This window comes from Ctenopharyngodon idella, chromosome 4, assembly GCF_019924925.1.
Source record: "Ctenopharyngodon idella isolate HZGC_01 chromosome 4, HZGC01, whole genome shotgun sequence".
Lineage (NCBI taxonomy): Eukaryota > Metazoa > Chordata > Actinopteri > Cypriniformes > Xenocyprididae > Ctenopharyngodon > Ctenopharyngodon idella.
The window spans coordinates 29,197,385-29,214,607 of record NC_067223.1 but is presented as its reverse complement, the minus strand read 5'-3'; the positions used below and the strand labels follow the sequence as shown (position 1 = coordinate 29,214,607).

Sequence of the window (17,223 nt, the reverse complement as noted above, 5' to 3'; positions counted from 1 at the left end):
TAAACCATACAAAATCAATGACAAAATCATCATACGGAACATTCAAACCTGTGTTTGCGCCACAGCTGAGCCAGAGAGAGCAGTTGTCATAGGTATGAAACAGCTTCGCAAAATCTTTTCAACCACACAGTATCATTATTTCTGTTACAATAATTCAAATTATCACAGAAGTACTGAGATAAACATTTGTAGATATAAACACTGACGTCTACGGCAGCGAACGAAATAGAGCAAATCACCTTTTGAAAGCTTGACACTTTAAATAACGATTGTATCAATTACATTGTTACATCAGTATATGGCGACAAGTCACTCTTAAAAAGTGTATTTGTCATTGAATCGTTCATTTAAGAGATTCGTTCAAAAACGCTGATTCATGCAGTAATGAAACAAGCCAAGTACTTATGAGTGAGTCATTGAATCATTCATTTAAACAGTTTTTTTTTTTTTTAATTCAGATTAATTTTAATAAAACATTTTAAATAGACTGCAGCAATAACAATTTTTTCAGAACCTCTAGTAAATTACGTTTTGTTTAGTTGTCTGATCAGTATCATAGGACAATCTTTATTTGAATGAAAAAGAATAATGATTTACAATTTATTCAGAATCGTGATGCTTTACTTTTTTTTGCCATGTGTCCGTGTGTCCCTGTGTCTGTTTTCACTTTTGCAATGCAGTGAAAAGAGCAGCCTGAACATTCTTCAAAAGGTCTCTTTTTCTATTTCACGGAAGAAAACAAGTCTTACGGGCTTGGAAAAACATGAAGGTGAGAAAATGATGGTTTTTGGGTGAATTATCCCTGAAACTCATTTTAGGGGTCAGTCATGCAGTAATCCAGGTAATTCCAAAGTCTTCATTAAGCTATATATCATTATAAAAGACACCATTTCCAGTCTAATGAATGCATTTCTGCCTATCTTCATGGTGTTTGTGCAATACCTGTGTGGCTAAAGCGTAAGGACAGAGGGCATGAGTGTGTGTTCTCTCCAGGCAGGTATGCTGGTGTAGTATATGAGGACAGTAGGTTGTCCTGACACATTGAAGGCTAGCTTTAATGTGCGTGCTGCTTTACGCAGGAACTTTATAGGGAAAGCGCTCAATTCATTAAACACAGAGCCACTCAAGGGTGTCTCCTCGGCTCGCACCTTTGAACCCTCATTTGCGCTGTCAGCCGCAGAAATTAGTCGATGAATCTTGTGCCCTGGCACTTAATTAAACTATCTGTTATATTTCCTCCACGTGGCATTAATCTCACAACGGGGGGGAGAGGAAGAGAGAGGAATTAGACATTCACTATTTCATCAGCTCATTGTTGCTGTCTTTGTTCCTCTGGAGACGATGACCTCAAAAGAGGTTGTGATCGTCCGGACAGTTGCTCCTGAAAAGTGTCTATGGCTGCCAGCTAAATGAGTCTCACGAAACCCGTATTAAACATGCCCGGGCCATATTTAACTATAATCAAAAGAAAAACAAAAACAGGAAAAAAAGAGCATGATCAAATCTGTTGCTTAAATAAAATTAAGATAATTTGCAATAGACAATTAAGCACATTTTCTCCCAAATTCTCATTAATATAATCCTAAAAACTCACTCATTACCACAATGTGGATTAAAAAAAATTATTATATTATATTATATTATATTATAGGTAATGTCTGAATAGAATGAATCTCTGTATTAAAAAAATAAAATAAAACATTTAATTTTTGGGTGAAATATTACCTTTACATGTTTTCGTGAGAACTGTATGTATCCATTTTGTACACAGGTGTGTGTATCTGTGTGGATTTGCGTACTGTACTATTCATGCCAAACCACTCTAAGGCAGTCGTTCATTTTCTTTATCTAATTTGTGTGAGGACTGTTTATTTCTGTGGCAATATCGTTTCCACCACCATCTTTCGTTAAAAAAAAAGCAAAAGCAAAAGGAAGCAATAGAGATATACACTAAATGATTATTTTGAGTCATTCGGATTTCCTGACAGATGAGTTTATTCTTATTATTGCAGTTTAAGCTTTGCTAACACAACACCCAAAGTTCATATTGTAATCATATTCAACATCAATGAGCATTTACACCAGTATTAAACCCCTCCATCTCATACATAATGAGATATTCATACTGAAAATGAGGTGGGTGAGAGCAAATAAACAAACATATTTCCCAAAAAAACAACTGTAAATTACACTGAGCATTTCAATAGAGTGCCGCATCTCATTTCCAAGAATACATGCCATTTCCACAAATCTATTATCTTTTTAACCCATGGTTGGCAATCACTCCACAAACAACCCTAACAAAAAAAAAAATATAAAAGAATAAATTAGTAAAATAAATGCCTAAATAAATATATGGATTGAAACCCAAAAGGAGCTGTGCAAAATATTCAAGCTGCTCTTGTTCATACAATGTTAGCGTACTATGAAAATTTCATAAAAGTAGACTCCATTATAAGTATTTCCTTTGACACTCCACGGAAGAAAAAAATAAGTCTCACAGGTTTGGAGCAACATGACTGTGAGTAAAATGATGACAGAATGTGTATGAATAATTCCTTTAAAATGTTCATACTGCAGTTCCCCGGTACGAGTGAATGAATATTACACTACCACAGCCCATTGTGTGTTCTTTATAAAGAACATCAAGTCTCCAGAATACACTATAGATTATAATGCCTTCCCAAGCCTGTACATCTTTGTGTTGGCCCCGTGCAACAGTCGTCTAGTGGTCTATTGTGTGCTTCAAACACTGCTGCAGACTGAATTAAACACAGGAACTCTGAATGGACTAACACAGGCAGTATATGTGCTCTATAATCCTTCAAAGAAGCACTACAGCTACTATAAAGAAAACATACAACCCCACTTCATACAGGACTTCAAAGGTTCATCTGAGAGTTTATTTAAGAGACAGCAAAGAAAATGGCAAGAGAGACAGACAGAGGCCCTGTTTACAGCTGGTATTAAGATGTGTTTTGGTCGATAAGATCACAAGTGGATGACACTAAATACAGGTGTGAACGGGGTCTAAAACATTTTGATCTTGTCCACTTTCGACCACTTCCAGAGGTAGTCGAAAACGCATTTGACTGGATTTCTTTCGTATGTAGACGCTCATGTGGCCCGATGTGTTTGAACAGCCACGAAAGATCGCCTAATCTCTGCCTACCGACCTACAATATGGGAAGCGCGCTAGCCAGATGGGATTTAAACTTTGTTGGCTGAAGACCCAAGTTTGGTTTGAAAACGAAAAACATACCAAGCACAATGTTCTCTCACCATTCCTGATTTCTAACACACACTCATAGCGTTCGGCGTGATTTTACGGCTATCAGTGCAGAAACGAAAGCTGCTGCTCCCCGTACATTTTTGCGTAGTCTCCTTGCACGTTCATATGTAAATTGTGTGAGCTTATTTTGTCTTATTTAGAGAAAGATCTGAAAAAACCCATAAATTTACCCACCCATAGACGTTCCCCTCAAAGAAATCAGGGCAGAAGTGGTTGAAAGTGGACATATGGTTTAAACACCAGGTTTAAAATGGGAATGTGTCTCTCTCGTCTACTTGTGATCTGATCGACAAAAACGCATCTTAAAGGGTTAGTTCACCCAAAAATGAAACTCAGCCTCATGTCGTTCCACACCCGTAAAGACCTTCGGTCATCTTCAGAACACAAATTAAGATATTTTTGATGAAATACGATGGCTCAGTGAGGCCTGCATTGCCAGCAAGATCATTTACTTTTTCAATGCCCAGAAAGGTACTAAAGACATATTTAAAACAGTTCATGTGAGTAGTTCATGTCAGTGGTTCAACCTTAATATCATAAAGCAACGAGAATACTTTTTGTGCACCAAAATAAACAAAATAACAACTTTATTCAAAAATGTCTAGTGATGGAGGATTTTCACAACACTGCTTCATGAAGCTTCGAAGCTTTTCAAATTTTTTGTTTCAAATCAGTGGTTTGGAGCGCCAAAATCACGTGATTTCAGTAAACAAAGCTTTGTTACATCATAAGTGTTTCGAAAAGTTCGCGTTACTTTGGCAGTTTGATACACGCTCCGAACCACTGATTTGAAACAAAATATTCATAAAGCTTCGAAGCTTCATGAAGCAGTGTTTTGAAATCGCCCATCACTAGATATAGTTGAATATAGTTGCTATTTTGTTTTTTTTTTGGCGCACAAAAAGTATTCTCGTAGCTTTATAATAGTAAGGTTGAACCACTGTAGTCACATGAACCGTTTTAAATATGTCTTTAGTAGCTTTCTGGACATTGAAAAAGGAAATTATCTTGCTGGCAATGCAGGCCTCAGTAAGCCTCGAGATCCTATGTTGATCCCAATTTCCAATATACACTACATCACCTATAGTCCTGAGAGAATGGTATGCTCATAAGCATGAAATGTCTTTATTCTGAGCTGTAAAAGTTTAGTTTGGCACTAAAACTAGTAAGGTAGATTCATGAATGGCAGCGGTAAGTCATATAAAGGACACTGCAGCACGTGGCACAGCTATAAAGTAATGCAGCTCTTGTAAAGCGATACTTCACTGTATTAACGCAGGCTGCTGAGGATGATGATATGTAGTTCAGGTGTCTGGGGAGAGCGTACAGTAGATACTTCCTCTGGGGTCTTAGAATAACTGCACCGTTGTATTTCATTGATTGCATTATGAATTTTCTTTCTCTTTCATATGAATTGCGTCATGAGCCAGGTACAACCAAAGCCAGGTGACACATTTCTGGACAGAAATAAAGTTTGTAAAAAGTGCAAACTTTGGTTTCAGTGCAGATTTCAGGCCAGTGCATCTGATTCACAAGTTCAGAAACAACTAAAGTTGGGTGTAAGACATTCTAACAAAGTGGTTCTCAACCAGTATCGAGACCTAAAAATAGGCTGCATGCCTGTTCTTAAAAACCATAATAAATGCAAATCTCAATAATGCAATATAACTAATATGTAATGGTGTTTAATTACGATAACAAAAATGTAAGATATTGTCATCATCTAAATCATCCAAATAAGCTGTTCAATCAAGAAATCTTTGATACATTTACTCCAAAAATCAAGGAGGAGAAATATTTTTGGAAAAACTACATACTGAAAAAACGCTGCGACGGAAAATCTGAAAAACCTGTGTGTTTGTGGTTAAACTGGATTACTACGAATAGTGTTTTATGCCAAACAGAGGGGGGGGTGAATGAAAGAAAGTGCTGTTCTGTCAGTTCAAACCCCTGAAGCAAAATGGCATTGCATACAGGTAAGAAAGCTGTTGCCATAGTGTTCCATTTTTACCATAATGCTGTTTAAAGAGTAGATAAATTACAATATTCAGTGATAAACTTATAACTGTTCTGTTAATAACCCTCTGTCGATCCGACAGTCCGTGGATGGGGATACAAAAATGCGGAAGTATAATATGTAGTTTTCACGAAAGCCCTGAAGCTGTCAAAAGTCGGATGACGTGTTTTTGCGTCATCTGGCAGACTTTGGCTGACAAAAATATGTGAATTTTTCAGTTTAGGTAGCACGGAGAACGAGTAAACATTGTTTATTTACTACTGACATTGTAACAATATAAAGCAGGTGAAGTTACATTGTAATAACTCCCAGGTTAAGTCTGATAATAATTACAGGAGACCCAAGTTACTTGAAAAAGTGATTGAAATTCAATATGGGAGACCAAATACTAACTTGCACTGAGATGAATAAGTAAGTCTCAGAAGCTACAACCTGTGCTTCACTCACTTCTGGGACTTGGTTTACCACAGTTAATTGTGTCTCGAGTGCTGCATGTGAAGATTTGAGTGCTCACCAAGGTTATCTGAACAACTGTCTGGAGTACTTCATGACTCTAGATCCGATCCAGGTGGCCTTGTTCAGCTGTAGACTGCTTAAACAAAAGACCTTGATGTGAGCAATACCTTTGAGCAATATTCTCGATTTCTCAATAGTCTCTATGATGAAAAGATACTGCCACAGAGTCATAATTACAAAAACACAGGCTGCAAAATGTTGACATTGCAATAAAGCACTAAGAAAATGGTTGCGATTTAGCATTTTAGTACTACTATCCACAAATAGAATACAAAACAGGGCCAAAACACTTTAAAAATGAAAGAAATGTCCTCCAATCACCAATCTCAGGAGATCACTAAATAATATATGAGCCATTTTAAATTACTTTCATATTCATTTCATTTGCGATTTGCATTACTTGGAACCATGTTACCAAACATCCTATCCTGCAGTTTGAAATAAGTTTAAACAGGACTGCTTACTGACCCTGTCTAATGCCAAAACGTATCGTATGGCTACACCTTTCAATATTTAATGTGCAGACTTTCAATATAAATGTCTTATAAAACCACACATTTTGCTTTACAAAAAGAAGAAAAAAATAGTTTGCCATCAGCATTACGCCAATATATATAGATATTTGTAGGGTTCACTTGAAACACATTTGTTATTCTGAATCGATATGTTGTTAAAGGACAATATATTAAAGCATTAATGTGTCTCTTTATAACTAATGCAGCTATAATGACACTTAAAGAGGACCTATTATGCCCTTTTACAAAGTCTTGATTTTATTTTCAGGGTCTACCAGAATAGGTTTTCATGTCAAAAAACAATTTTTCACATATTTTATATTGTTGAAGCACCTCTCTTCCAAGTCTGTCAGTAACACTCTGTTTAGCTCCTGTCTTTATGAAGCCCCCCCCCCTTCAGAAAAGCACAATGTGCTCTGATTGGTCAGCTGGACTAGTGTGTTGCGATTGGTCAACCGCTTCGAGCTTGTTTCCGAAAATGTCACACCCCTTACAATAACAGAGAGTTACCAGCCCTTGCCCCCCTTTTTGTGTGTGTGTGTGTGCGCGTGTACCTTAGGCGGGAATTATTTAAGTGAGGAATATTGTGATGTTTACATTCTCAGAAGACAACTCAAGACTTCAATCGAGGCATTTAAGGAAGTTCAGAAACAGTGCTTACTTACATAGAGAAAAACTCCATTTGAGGGGTTTTCGCGCCAGGTAATTATAGGAACTAGCTACCAGGGCAGTCTCCCGAGAACTAAATGTTCCCATAGGACCATTTTCCTGGTTGCATTCACACCAGTTTGAACTTTGAAGTGTTTTCTTTTGACGCTGCTGAGAATGGCTAAGCCAGAGCCTGTGCACATTGGTGTCGTCCATCTATCGCTGTTTTTCATGTTCGCGAAGTAAATATATATAAACTGTGTGTTTGCGGGTGCCAGTGTTTCACATGCATTCGACCAATCAACATACACTTTAGGGTTGTCAAAAGCACCAACTTCGGTGCCACTGTTGGTACTGAAATTTAAAAAAATAAGACAAGATAAGATTTCCCCCTGGCATTTTGAGAGCTGTTGAGTGGATTCTTAAACACCTGTGATTGGCCATTGTGTTCACTAGCTCAACAGATATGTCTGTGATTGGCTACAATGATCAACGCTTCAAAAACATGTTATAAATAGACATCAATGATGCTCTTCATCGAGGGCTTACACAGATAGACAGAAGGGTTTGAAAACAGGTATCTATCAGCAGAACCGTCTATCAGCAGATATATTAGGGATTTCGCTTCCGTGTGTATCGGTGCAATCGCTGGTATTGTTACATTTTTAAAATTTCAGTGCCAACTTGGTACTGAAGTCTGTACTTTTGACAACCCTAGTACACGCACGTCACTGGTAGTTCCTACTGTGCTGGGTTAGACCGTACTCTGAAGTAAAAGCTCATTTAGTTTCCCCAAAAGGCATTCCTAGAACTAAAATCGTTCCCAGTTCCTGTGGTGCGAACACGCCAAAAAGCAGGTACATTCGCCATTAGTTACAGGACATATGAAAAGGTTCCTCTGGTACGAAAGCCCCTTTAGAGTAGACTGCACTTTGCAGACCTTTTTCATGCTCAAACAGCAACATTACACACATAAAAAGTTGAAAATGTAAGACAGCATAATAGGACCCCTTTAAAACCAAATGAGGATGTGGAAAATAATGAGTCACAGCGATTTTTGGAGCTTGTTAGATTATTTCAGATTCCTGCAGTGACAAAGGTAACTGGCTAATCTATAAACATCTTACCCCATATTGGCAGAAATGAGAAATATTAACATTAGCTGCTGCTTAAAGATGTGAAAACAGTGAAAGTGGTTTAGTTATTTACCAATACAGAAATCAAAAGACTGGACAAATTAGAGGGAAGCTGTATACAGCATTAATCCCAGAATTTGTGCTGATTATACTATAACGGGATAACAAAAATACACCAAACATGAGAGAACAATCTGTTAAAACTCAAACGTTAAAATAAAATTAAAACACTTGATTGTGATGCAGCAAGTTAAAACATTAAGTTTATGTGTGCTTTTTGTCAACGATAAGCTTAATAGACACGGTGAACAGTGTCAAATGGAAAAGAGAGAAATTCTATTCATTTTTACTCTACATAAACCACTATTAAAATGTACATGCATATTCTCTCATGCTTTTAGATTTATTCACAGCACATGAAATGTCTCCAGGAATGCTTGCAATGGCTCAATGCCAGATTCTAAATATAATATTCTTGAATTCCTTAAAGAATTTCTGTCACAGATGCCACTAAACTAAGTGAATTTGAATCAGACTGCATTTATAGCATTGAGGTTGAGCACTAACGGAAGAATTGGCTGTGTTAAGACCACGAGAGCACCACAGCTCCCCCATCTGAGACACACCGAGAGAAAAGGTAGTCAAACGGTAGATAGAAGGGTTCAATAGAGGTGATGCATCACCATGGCAACAGTAGACAGCATCAGGGAGTAATTGCTTCCTGTGATTGTAGCAGTCTCTCAGAGAGGTAAAAACTGACCACCTGATGGCATCCCTCTTAAAAACACATCTGTCAGGTACTCATTAATTTGGAGACAGAGACGGCACGAAACGCTTCAGAAACAAGAGCTTGTAAAGGGAGACAATGACTTTTTGCTCATTACTGTGCGTTAGATAGGACAAATTGAATGTCTATGTACTGTTCTATCTATTTTCAAAGACGCTTTTGTACAATGCTCCAATACATGGCACATTAAAAGTTTGGATATTAGACTAAAACTTCTCTTGTGATCTTCAAAATATTGAGATTTAAAGGCTCACACTTCAATGCTTGAAATGTATTTTGTAGACAGAATTAAACTGTGCCTACTTAAAGGGTTAGTTCACCCAAAAATGAAAATTGTCATTTATTGCTTACCCTCATTTCGTTCTACACCCGTAAGACCTTTGTTCATCTTTGGAACACAAATGAAGATATTTTTGATGAAATCAGTGAGGCCTCTATTGCCAGGAATGTCACTGAACCTCTTAAGATCCAGAAAGGTACTAAAGACATATTTAAAACAGTTCATGTGAGTTCAGTGGTTCAACCTTAATGATATAAAGCGACAAGAATACTTTTTGTGCGCCAAAAAAAGCAAAATAACGATTTTTCAACAATATCTAGTGATGGGCGATTTCAAAACACTGCTTCGAAGCTTTACAAATCTTTTGTTTCGAATTTCGAAAGTGGTTCGGAGCACCAAAGTCACGTGATTTTAGTAAACGAGGCTTCGTTTACGCGATCCGAACCACTGATTCAAAACAGTGGTAGTGACATTGCTGGCAATAGAGGCCTCACTGAGCCATCGGATTTCATCGACATGAGGGTAAGTAATAAATGACATCATTTTCATTTTTGGGTGAACTAACCCTTTAAGATTTCTTTTCAAAATCTTACATAACCTTTACTTAACGGTCCGGGTATACTTCATTTTTTGCGTTTCACTCCACCTTTCAAAGTATACTCCTTTGGCCATGAGCACGGAAAGACGCGTTCGGCATGTGCGCACTATTAGGTGGAGTTTGTTTTCAAGTGCTCAAGTCGCTCGCAGTGTCCGCAGACCCTCCTGATGATGAAAATTATGTCACACGAACAGTGCGCAGACCGTCGCGGAACGCGGATGGCGGAAGTATACTTGGGGATTAACTTGTGTACTTATGCCCGTACTTAGGTACTTGGACCTACGTAGCAGAGAATGAATAAAAAGTGTCCAGCATACATGGAAACTCCTTCAACACAGTTTAAAGCGTTTTATGTAGTTGGCTGCAGTCCCAGTCGCACCAAGATTGTGTTATTTATTTTAAATGATGAATTTCCTCCTCCTTTCTGAGCCTTAGAATTCAACAATTAAACAATATTCAAGGCTGCAAAATATATAAAGAATAAATTCGATATTGCGATACGTCTTAACGTAGCTTAGCTTAGCATAGACAGTAAAAAAAGATGGACGTCGCACCTTCTCTTCCATTGTAGAAAAGTGAAGCCGCCAATACCCCAAGATGGCGCTGACATCTTGCACTAATTACATTGTTCAGAGCCCAAGTATGTGCAATAGTGAGCGCGAAGTGCCGCGATATCAAGATTTTGCCCACACTCCCACAGAATCAATCAAAAGCACATGCCCCTGAACTTTTTTTTTTTCTGACTGCTCCAATTTTGATTGTAGTACAACTGATGGCTTGTTAAAATAATCTAAATACAACTAGTAACCACATAGTCATAACTCTGTTCACTTTATGGTTTGAGTTGCATTAGCAAGGAGTAAAATGTTCTTTTTTAAAATGTCCAATAGCATTCCGTTTATATCACAGCTCGGCCAAAGAGCTGTTGATCTTGGCAAAGCCTCATTTGACAGCTTATGACAGCCACAGTCTAATAGATTCCCCTTTTGGATTTAATATGAAACTGTAACTTAAGCAAAATAGTGAACATAATCATGCTGAGGATGTGTAGTTTAAAAAGTGTGTACATTATGTTGGTGCATGGCACCGGTGTTATCTCTTCTACTCAGTGCTGTCTAACCGTTTCTCCTCCTAATCTCACCCATATCGCTTTAAAATATAGCATTCTGTGCAGAATTCAAATGGGTTATGTGGTCTGTTCTGACTTGCGCATATGATCCGCTCTGTGCTATCGCATCTCTGGACCGGAGCAGACTGTATGTGTGCTGCGATGGTTCGCATGACACTAACATAAAACCAGACTTCATTTACCCCAATGGAAAACATTTACACTGTCTGAATCGTTCCCTATCCACTATATCGTGCACTATGTGCCAATCATCATATAGAAAATATTAACTGTGTGAACAAATGACCGACAGCCACGGCTTCAGCATCTACTTATAGCGTAGGAGGCGGGACGCTTTAGATTCTTAAGAGCATTTGATTGGACAAAAAATGATGTAATCAAAATCACTGATCTATATTAGCGGAAGTGAGAGACTAAGTTTTGAATGCTTATATCTTCTAAATGCGAATTTTGTCACTGTTTTTGAGCATACTAGCTTATAGCCTTATTTAACATATTTATACTAAAAGGCAAAAAAAAAAAAAAAAAAAAAAAAAAAAACTTACATTTTGATTTCATGGGGACTTCTAAAAAGTATTCAGAGTAATTTTTCAGTTCTTTGTTTTCACCCCAATCATTGTTAAAAAAAATAAAATAAAATTCCCCAAACAGAGTAATTTGGTGAAACATCCTGTATTTTTTCATATTGCAATATATAGCACAGAAAAACAAAATATCGCAATGTCCGTTTTTTTTTTTTTTTTTTTTTCCCCAATATCATGCAGCCCTACAAAACTCCATGTAATGCCTGAAATGTCACTTCTGAATTTAAAGGTAGTTTGAATTTAAAGGTAGTCTGAATTTAAAAGTTTTGCCAACCACAGCTGCAAGTAATTTAGCAAAGAAAATGTACCTTTAAGGCTCTTATTAGTAAATCACCTCTATTTTGCATGTGAAAACTACTGCCATAGTTCACACTTTCATTTAGGAGTATTCAAGTTGCTAAATGCTGATTACATACTGTTGATATGTAAATGTCATGGCTGATGGTAATGATATAGCCATTATAGTGTCATTTTCACTGTTTCAATAAATAGTAAATAAGCCTATTTTAAAAGGTTTCACCTAAACTTTATGTTATAATATAAAATACGTCAAAACAAAAAATTGGGCTCAGTGCTATTTCTCGGGGTCTTTGAGCTATTATAAGTCACTGCCAATAGAGGGCAGTCATCAGTGCTGTGGATGGATAGATGGGAATTCATTATCATGTTGGAGATCCCAGCTTAATTATAGATTTCATTCATATTTCATTCTGCTGCCACATGTCTGACTCATAATTTCAGATGTCTAATAAAGGCAACAGCAGCCAAACTGATTCAGGGACGCCCTGAGAGCCAGTCAAAAGAAACCAGAACTGACACTCCAACATCCAGAGGCCTGTCAACATTGACACCGTCCTGACTTCATAGATCTGCAACGCTTAAACCCCAGAGATGTTGCTGAGCAATAATATGAGAGCCATGCAGAGACGGTTGACATTACAGGCTGTTAAAGGTGAAAGCAAAATTTACACTCTTTACTTTACACTGTATTATTGACCACAATTCACTTGCACATTCATTATCTTTCAATGAATAATTAAAAATTCTTTAGAAATCATGTAACAGAACCATAAACCAGCTTCTTACCCAGATCAGTATTAGGCCCGGCCAGAACCTGTCTGAACTTGTCAAGTCTTGATGCCTCTCTCTCGGTCATGGCAGGAGTTCCAGATGTGTTCTGATCCGCCATGCGGGCCACCAGTGGAATCATGGGCCTGTGCGGGAGTGACTGCTGTCTGTGTAGTGCTGCCTGTTCAATGCCCACTTCTGTCCACAAACACAAGAGAAAACACAGCTGTAATGAGAATATACAAACTGCTGCCTGCTTTCTCACATGCCTCAGCCCAATAGATGTGATTACGGAGGAAATTCATGACACACAGTTTGCCCAGAGGTCAGACGAGACAGTTACCCCAAGATGCTCAGCTAGTGGTAATGAAACACTTCTCTGTCAAACTAAATCCATTACAGAGCTTGGACAGATGAACCTCATTCAGAGTGCCATCATCATTAATAGTGGGAATCTTTTAGCACTACACAATTCAATTCATTTCGATTAGATTCTATTTTAATTTCAATTTCAGGGAGTCATGATGAGATTACATACGATTCGCAATGTGTATACATTCTTCAGCAACAGCACAGGGACCAGTCATTTGTGAGTTAAACCTGGCACATCTCAATTTTTGCAATCAAGTGCACTTCAATCCTATTAGGGAAGGGTTGGCTGAGGAGATGCACGTGTATCCTGAGTACTTACTATAATTACTGTATAAATATTAAAAACACCAATGAGATTTTCCTATCAGTTTGCTCACCGATTGTAGGCATTTTTTTTTTTTTTCCTCCTTTCTTAAAGCTGGAACAATGTGTATAGTAAAAAGTGTTAAAATCATAAGGTAGGGTAAACAAAATGATTTGAAACCAATGGCTCATAAGCGTGTGGTTTTGTTGATTGATTAAAAACTTCCTTAACAGTTTAATGTGTTATTTCATGTTGGAAAATATTTATTTATTTATTTAATATTTATTTTATGTATTTAATATTTATTTTAACTTCTAGTTTAAAAAAATCCTGAATAGATTAATGTATATCAATTTATTTTTATTATTTTTATTTTATTTTATGTAAAACTACTTTTAAAAACTACATTAAATAAAAAACTACATTTTATTTTATTTATTTTTTTAATTTTAATTTTATTTTAAGATTTGGTAATTTTGTTTTGTGATTGTCATTTTTATGTATTTTTTTATTTTTATTTTATTGATTAATCACACATTTATAAATACATACAGAGACACACATTTGTTGATTGATTGATTGATTGATATTTTGCACTAATGAAGTTTAGTTTAGTCCCAGAGACACATTTTAAAGCCTGTCTACATATTGGTTATTGTTTTTACCTTAGGTAAAATATAAAAGTTTATCAAAATGCTTCTCACGCTTGCTAGTACAGCTGATATTTTCTCAGCACTGCTGTATGTTGTCTCAGAGAATAGTGAAAATCCAAATTTTGTGTAAAGATGCCATATAAAAAGCTTATATTAGTGCATATATATTTGTTAATTTTGTCATCACTTTCAAGTAAACCATCAGATTGAAGAGTGATTCTCACAAAACTGTATTTTATGCCAGGTAAATTGATGTCTTTGCAAAAAAGGACGCTTGGAGACTCCAAGGGCCTGATCATACACCCGGTGCAATGCAGCGTCAGGCGCGACGCAAGTGTTTTTTGCTAGCTGCAGCCCAACGCAGTTATCATTTTCACGTCCTGCACCACATCGTTTAAATAGCAAATGCATTTGCCCCCATCTGTTCACCCATGGGCGTGCTGGTTTAAAAACGAGGTGTGTTCAGGTGCATTGTTGGCGTGTTGCTATTTTGAGGCAACTGAAAACGACTAGATCACTGGCCAACAAAAACCTGGTCTAAAGTCAATGGTGCAGTATTTTTTTATTTTTTTTATTTAAAGAGCACGTTAGTAATATGTACCTATATGCGGGTGCACAACGCGCGTACACTCTGCTTGTTACACACACAGGGACGCGCAACAGTACACAAACATGCCAAATATTAAAAATAAAAGGATTACAATGTAAAAGATTATTGTTGTGTGCATAAAGATAAAATGCTTTGGTGGAACACAGCTTTTCCCGTAGAGAGAAGCTAGCGTTTAGTTTTTCCACTTGCAAATTCCGCCATGTAAATAGCAAATCCGACATGGCACGAGCACAACTGGCTTTTAAAGGGAATGGGAGATGAGACTCTGATTGGTTTATTGCACGTTACGCCTAAAACACACACATTACTCATTAAGAGACTAGGTACAACCCTCTTGGACCATGCGCTGGGCGCGCCGACCATTTTTCCCATCCTTAAACTAGCAAAAGTGGATTCGGACAAGCCCTAAGCGCATTTGTGCCATGCGCTTTAGACCATACCATGCACTCAGATCGTTAAAATAGGGCCCCAAAAGGACACCAAATAACCAAATGATATAAGGAGTCCATGTAATTCAATAATTTATGCACACCAAATCAGCCATGAAAAAAAAAAACCTTACAGAAAAACAGTACAGTACAGTGCAACAGCAAAAAGCTTGTTTACAGTTTAGACAAGTCAAGCTGCAACACCGAACAAGACCACACGGACATGCCAAAAACAACCCTAAACCAACCGCCTTGACCTGACTGCATATACTACAGTACATGGATCTATGCAAAATTATTAAACACAGCAACATACACACGACAAATCAAAACATTACGGTTTGTTGGTGCATCAATATAACGGCCTCATGCGTGCTTACTGTACAACTCATGTACATAACCGCAATCGGCTTTACCTTGATTGCAATCCTCATCAATCAAAATTTCATTTGCTTTAGAGAAATGTAGTTTGCGTATCATCTGACCATACAGCGGTGGCACAGAGCGGTGCGTGAGGGATCGCGCTCTTCAGAAACAATCACAGAATATGACAGCGCTCATGTTTTAAAGTGAAGCACACACTGGAATGAATAATTCACTGAAAACGCAACATGAGTATCTCTTCTCTCTGCCATATCTGATGTAATCAGCCCAGACTTCTAAGATCACCTACCTGCATTAATAACACATAATTATATATATATATATATATATACACAGTTATTCTGTGTCAATTACTGGGTTAGAGTCATATTTATCCACAGCTCTCACCCACTAATTGACATCGAATAAGTAGGTTTAATGGGTACGCAGGTACATTCTATGTTATATATGCTGTTGTAGTTATTTTGGAAGTGTTGCACCCATTTGAGAAGAAGAAAAAAAAAAAAAAAAAAAAAAAAATCACAACGCATCGGTAAATTGATTTTGCCTTAATGCTTAATAATCATGCTGCCCAAACACTGAAAGTCACTGTAAAATGTGATTGTATGCTTATTAGGAGCATTAAATGGGTGACTTTGAGAGATCATTCTCGCATTAAGCATCATAACATCTTCAACGTTTAAAGATGTTTGTGTAATCCCTGCAGAAATTAGACAGAGCGTGACAGCTGCTGACAGTGTCAACACAAGGCGCTATTAGTGTAGAGGCAGTCCACGTCAACAGGAAGTCCATTATCACAGTCATCCATTGCCACTCTGGCTGGCAAAACAAAGAACTGACAGAACTGTCTGTCAGTGCAGGTACTGGTGGAAGCAGACAGTCTCTTTCTGATCTACTCAAAAACTCATAGCAAAATTTGTTTCGTTCTTCGCTCAGGGGTTAAGAAAATTTGGAATACTTGGGTAGGTGATATAACTGAGTTAAAGGGTTAGTTCACCCAAAAATGGAAAATTCAGTCATTAATTACTCACCCTTATGTCGTTCCAAACCTGTAAGACCTTCGTTCGTCTTCAGAACACAAATTAAGATATTTTTGATGAAATCCGATGGCTCAGTGAGGCCTGCATTGACAGCAAGTTCATTTCCTTTTTCAATGCCCAGAAAGCTACTAAAGACACATTTAAAACAGTTCATGTGACTACAGTGGTTCAACCTTACTATTATAAAGTGACGAGAATACTTTTTGTGCGCCAAAAAAAAACAAAATAACAACTTTATTCAACAATATCTAGTAATGGGCGATTTCAAAACACTGAAGCTTCTAATATTGAAGTGGTTCAGTTGTTCGGAGCACGTATCAAACTGCCAAAGTCACATGATTTCAGTAAACGAGGCTTCATTACGTCATAAGTGTTTCGAAATTTCAATAATTCACATGACTTTGGCAGTTTGATATGCGATCCGAACCACTGATTCGAAACAAAAGATTCGTAAAGCTTTGAAGTTTCATGAAATTGCCCATCACTACATATTGTTGAATAAAGTCACTATTTTTGACTGCAGACATACAAACCTTATATATAAAAGTTCACTTTTATTCTCATTCACTAAACTGAAAAGCTAATCAGAGTTCTCTCTCTCCCGACGGCGCCGATACGGATTCAACATGCTCAATTGGCCAAAAAAAACCCAAAAGGGGTCCAACCAGTGCCGATTGTGTGGAACACATCGCGAAAACTGAGTCGGCCAACACTTAATGACAGCCGACCGTCGGCTTGGTGTGTCAGGGACCTGAACCTCAATAAAGGTGGAGCCTCGAACCACACCCACCTACTGTGTCATGTACCAACGGCAGTTCAAATGCGTTTAACAGCCATTGCAAAGTTTTCTGGAAAGTTCACG

At 37.4% G+C, this 17,223-nt stretch overlaps 1 protein-coding gene across 3 annotated transcripts in view; it reads right to left on the bottom strand.

The window, feature by feature from the left end:
• Positions 1-17,223, bottom strand: part of tbc1d22a (TBC1 domain family, member 22a) — a 157,957-nt gene that overhangs the window by 136,043 nt on the left and 4,691 nt on the right. For all 3 annotated transcript variants that reach the window (XM_051890141.1, XM_051890143.1, XM_051890142.1), the window contains exon 4: positions 12,589-12,768. In XM_051890141.1, coding sequence (XP_051746101.1) covers positions 12,589-12,768 — 180 coding nt within the window. The remainder of the gene's footprint in view (positions 1-12,588; positions 12,769-17,223) is intronic.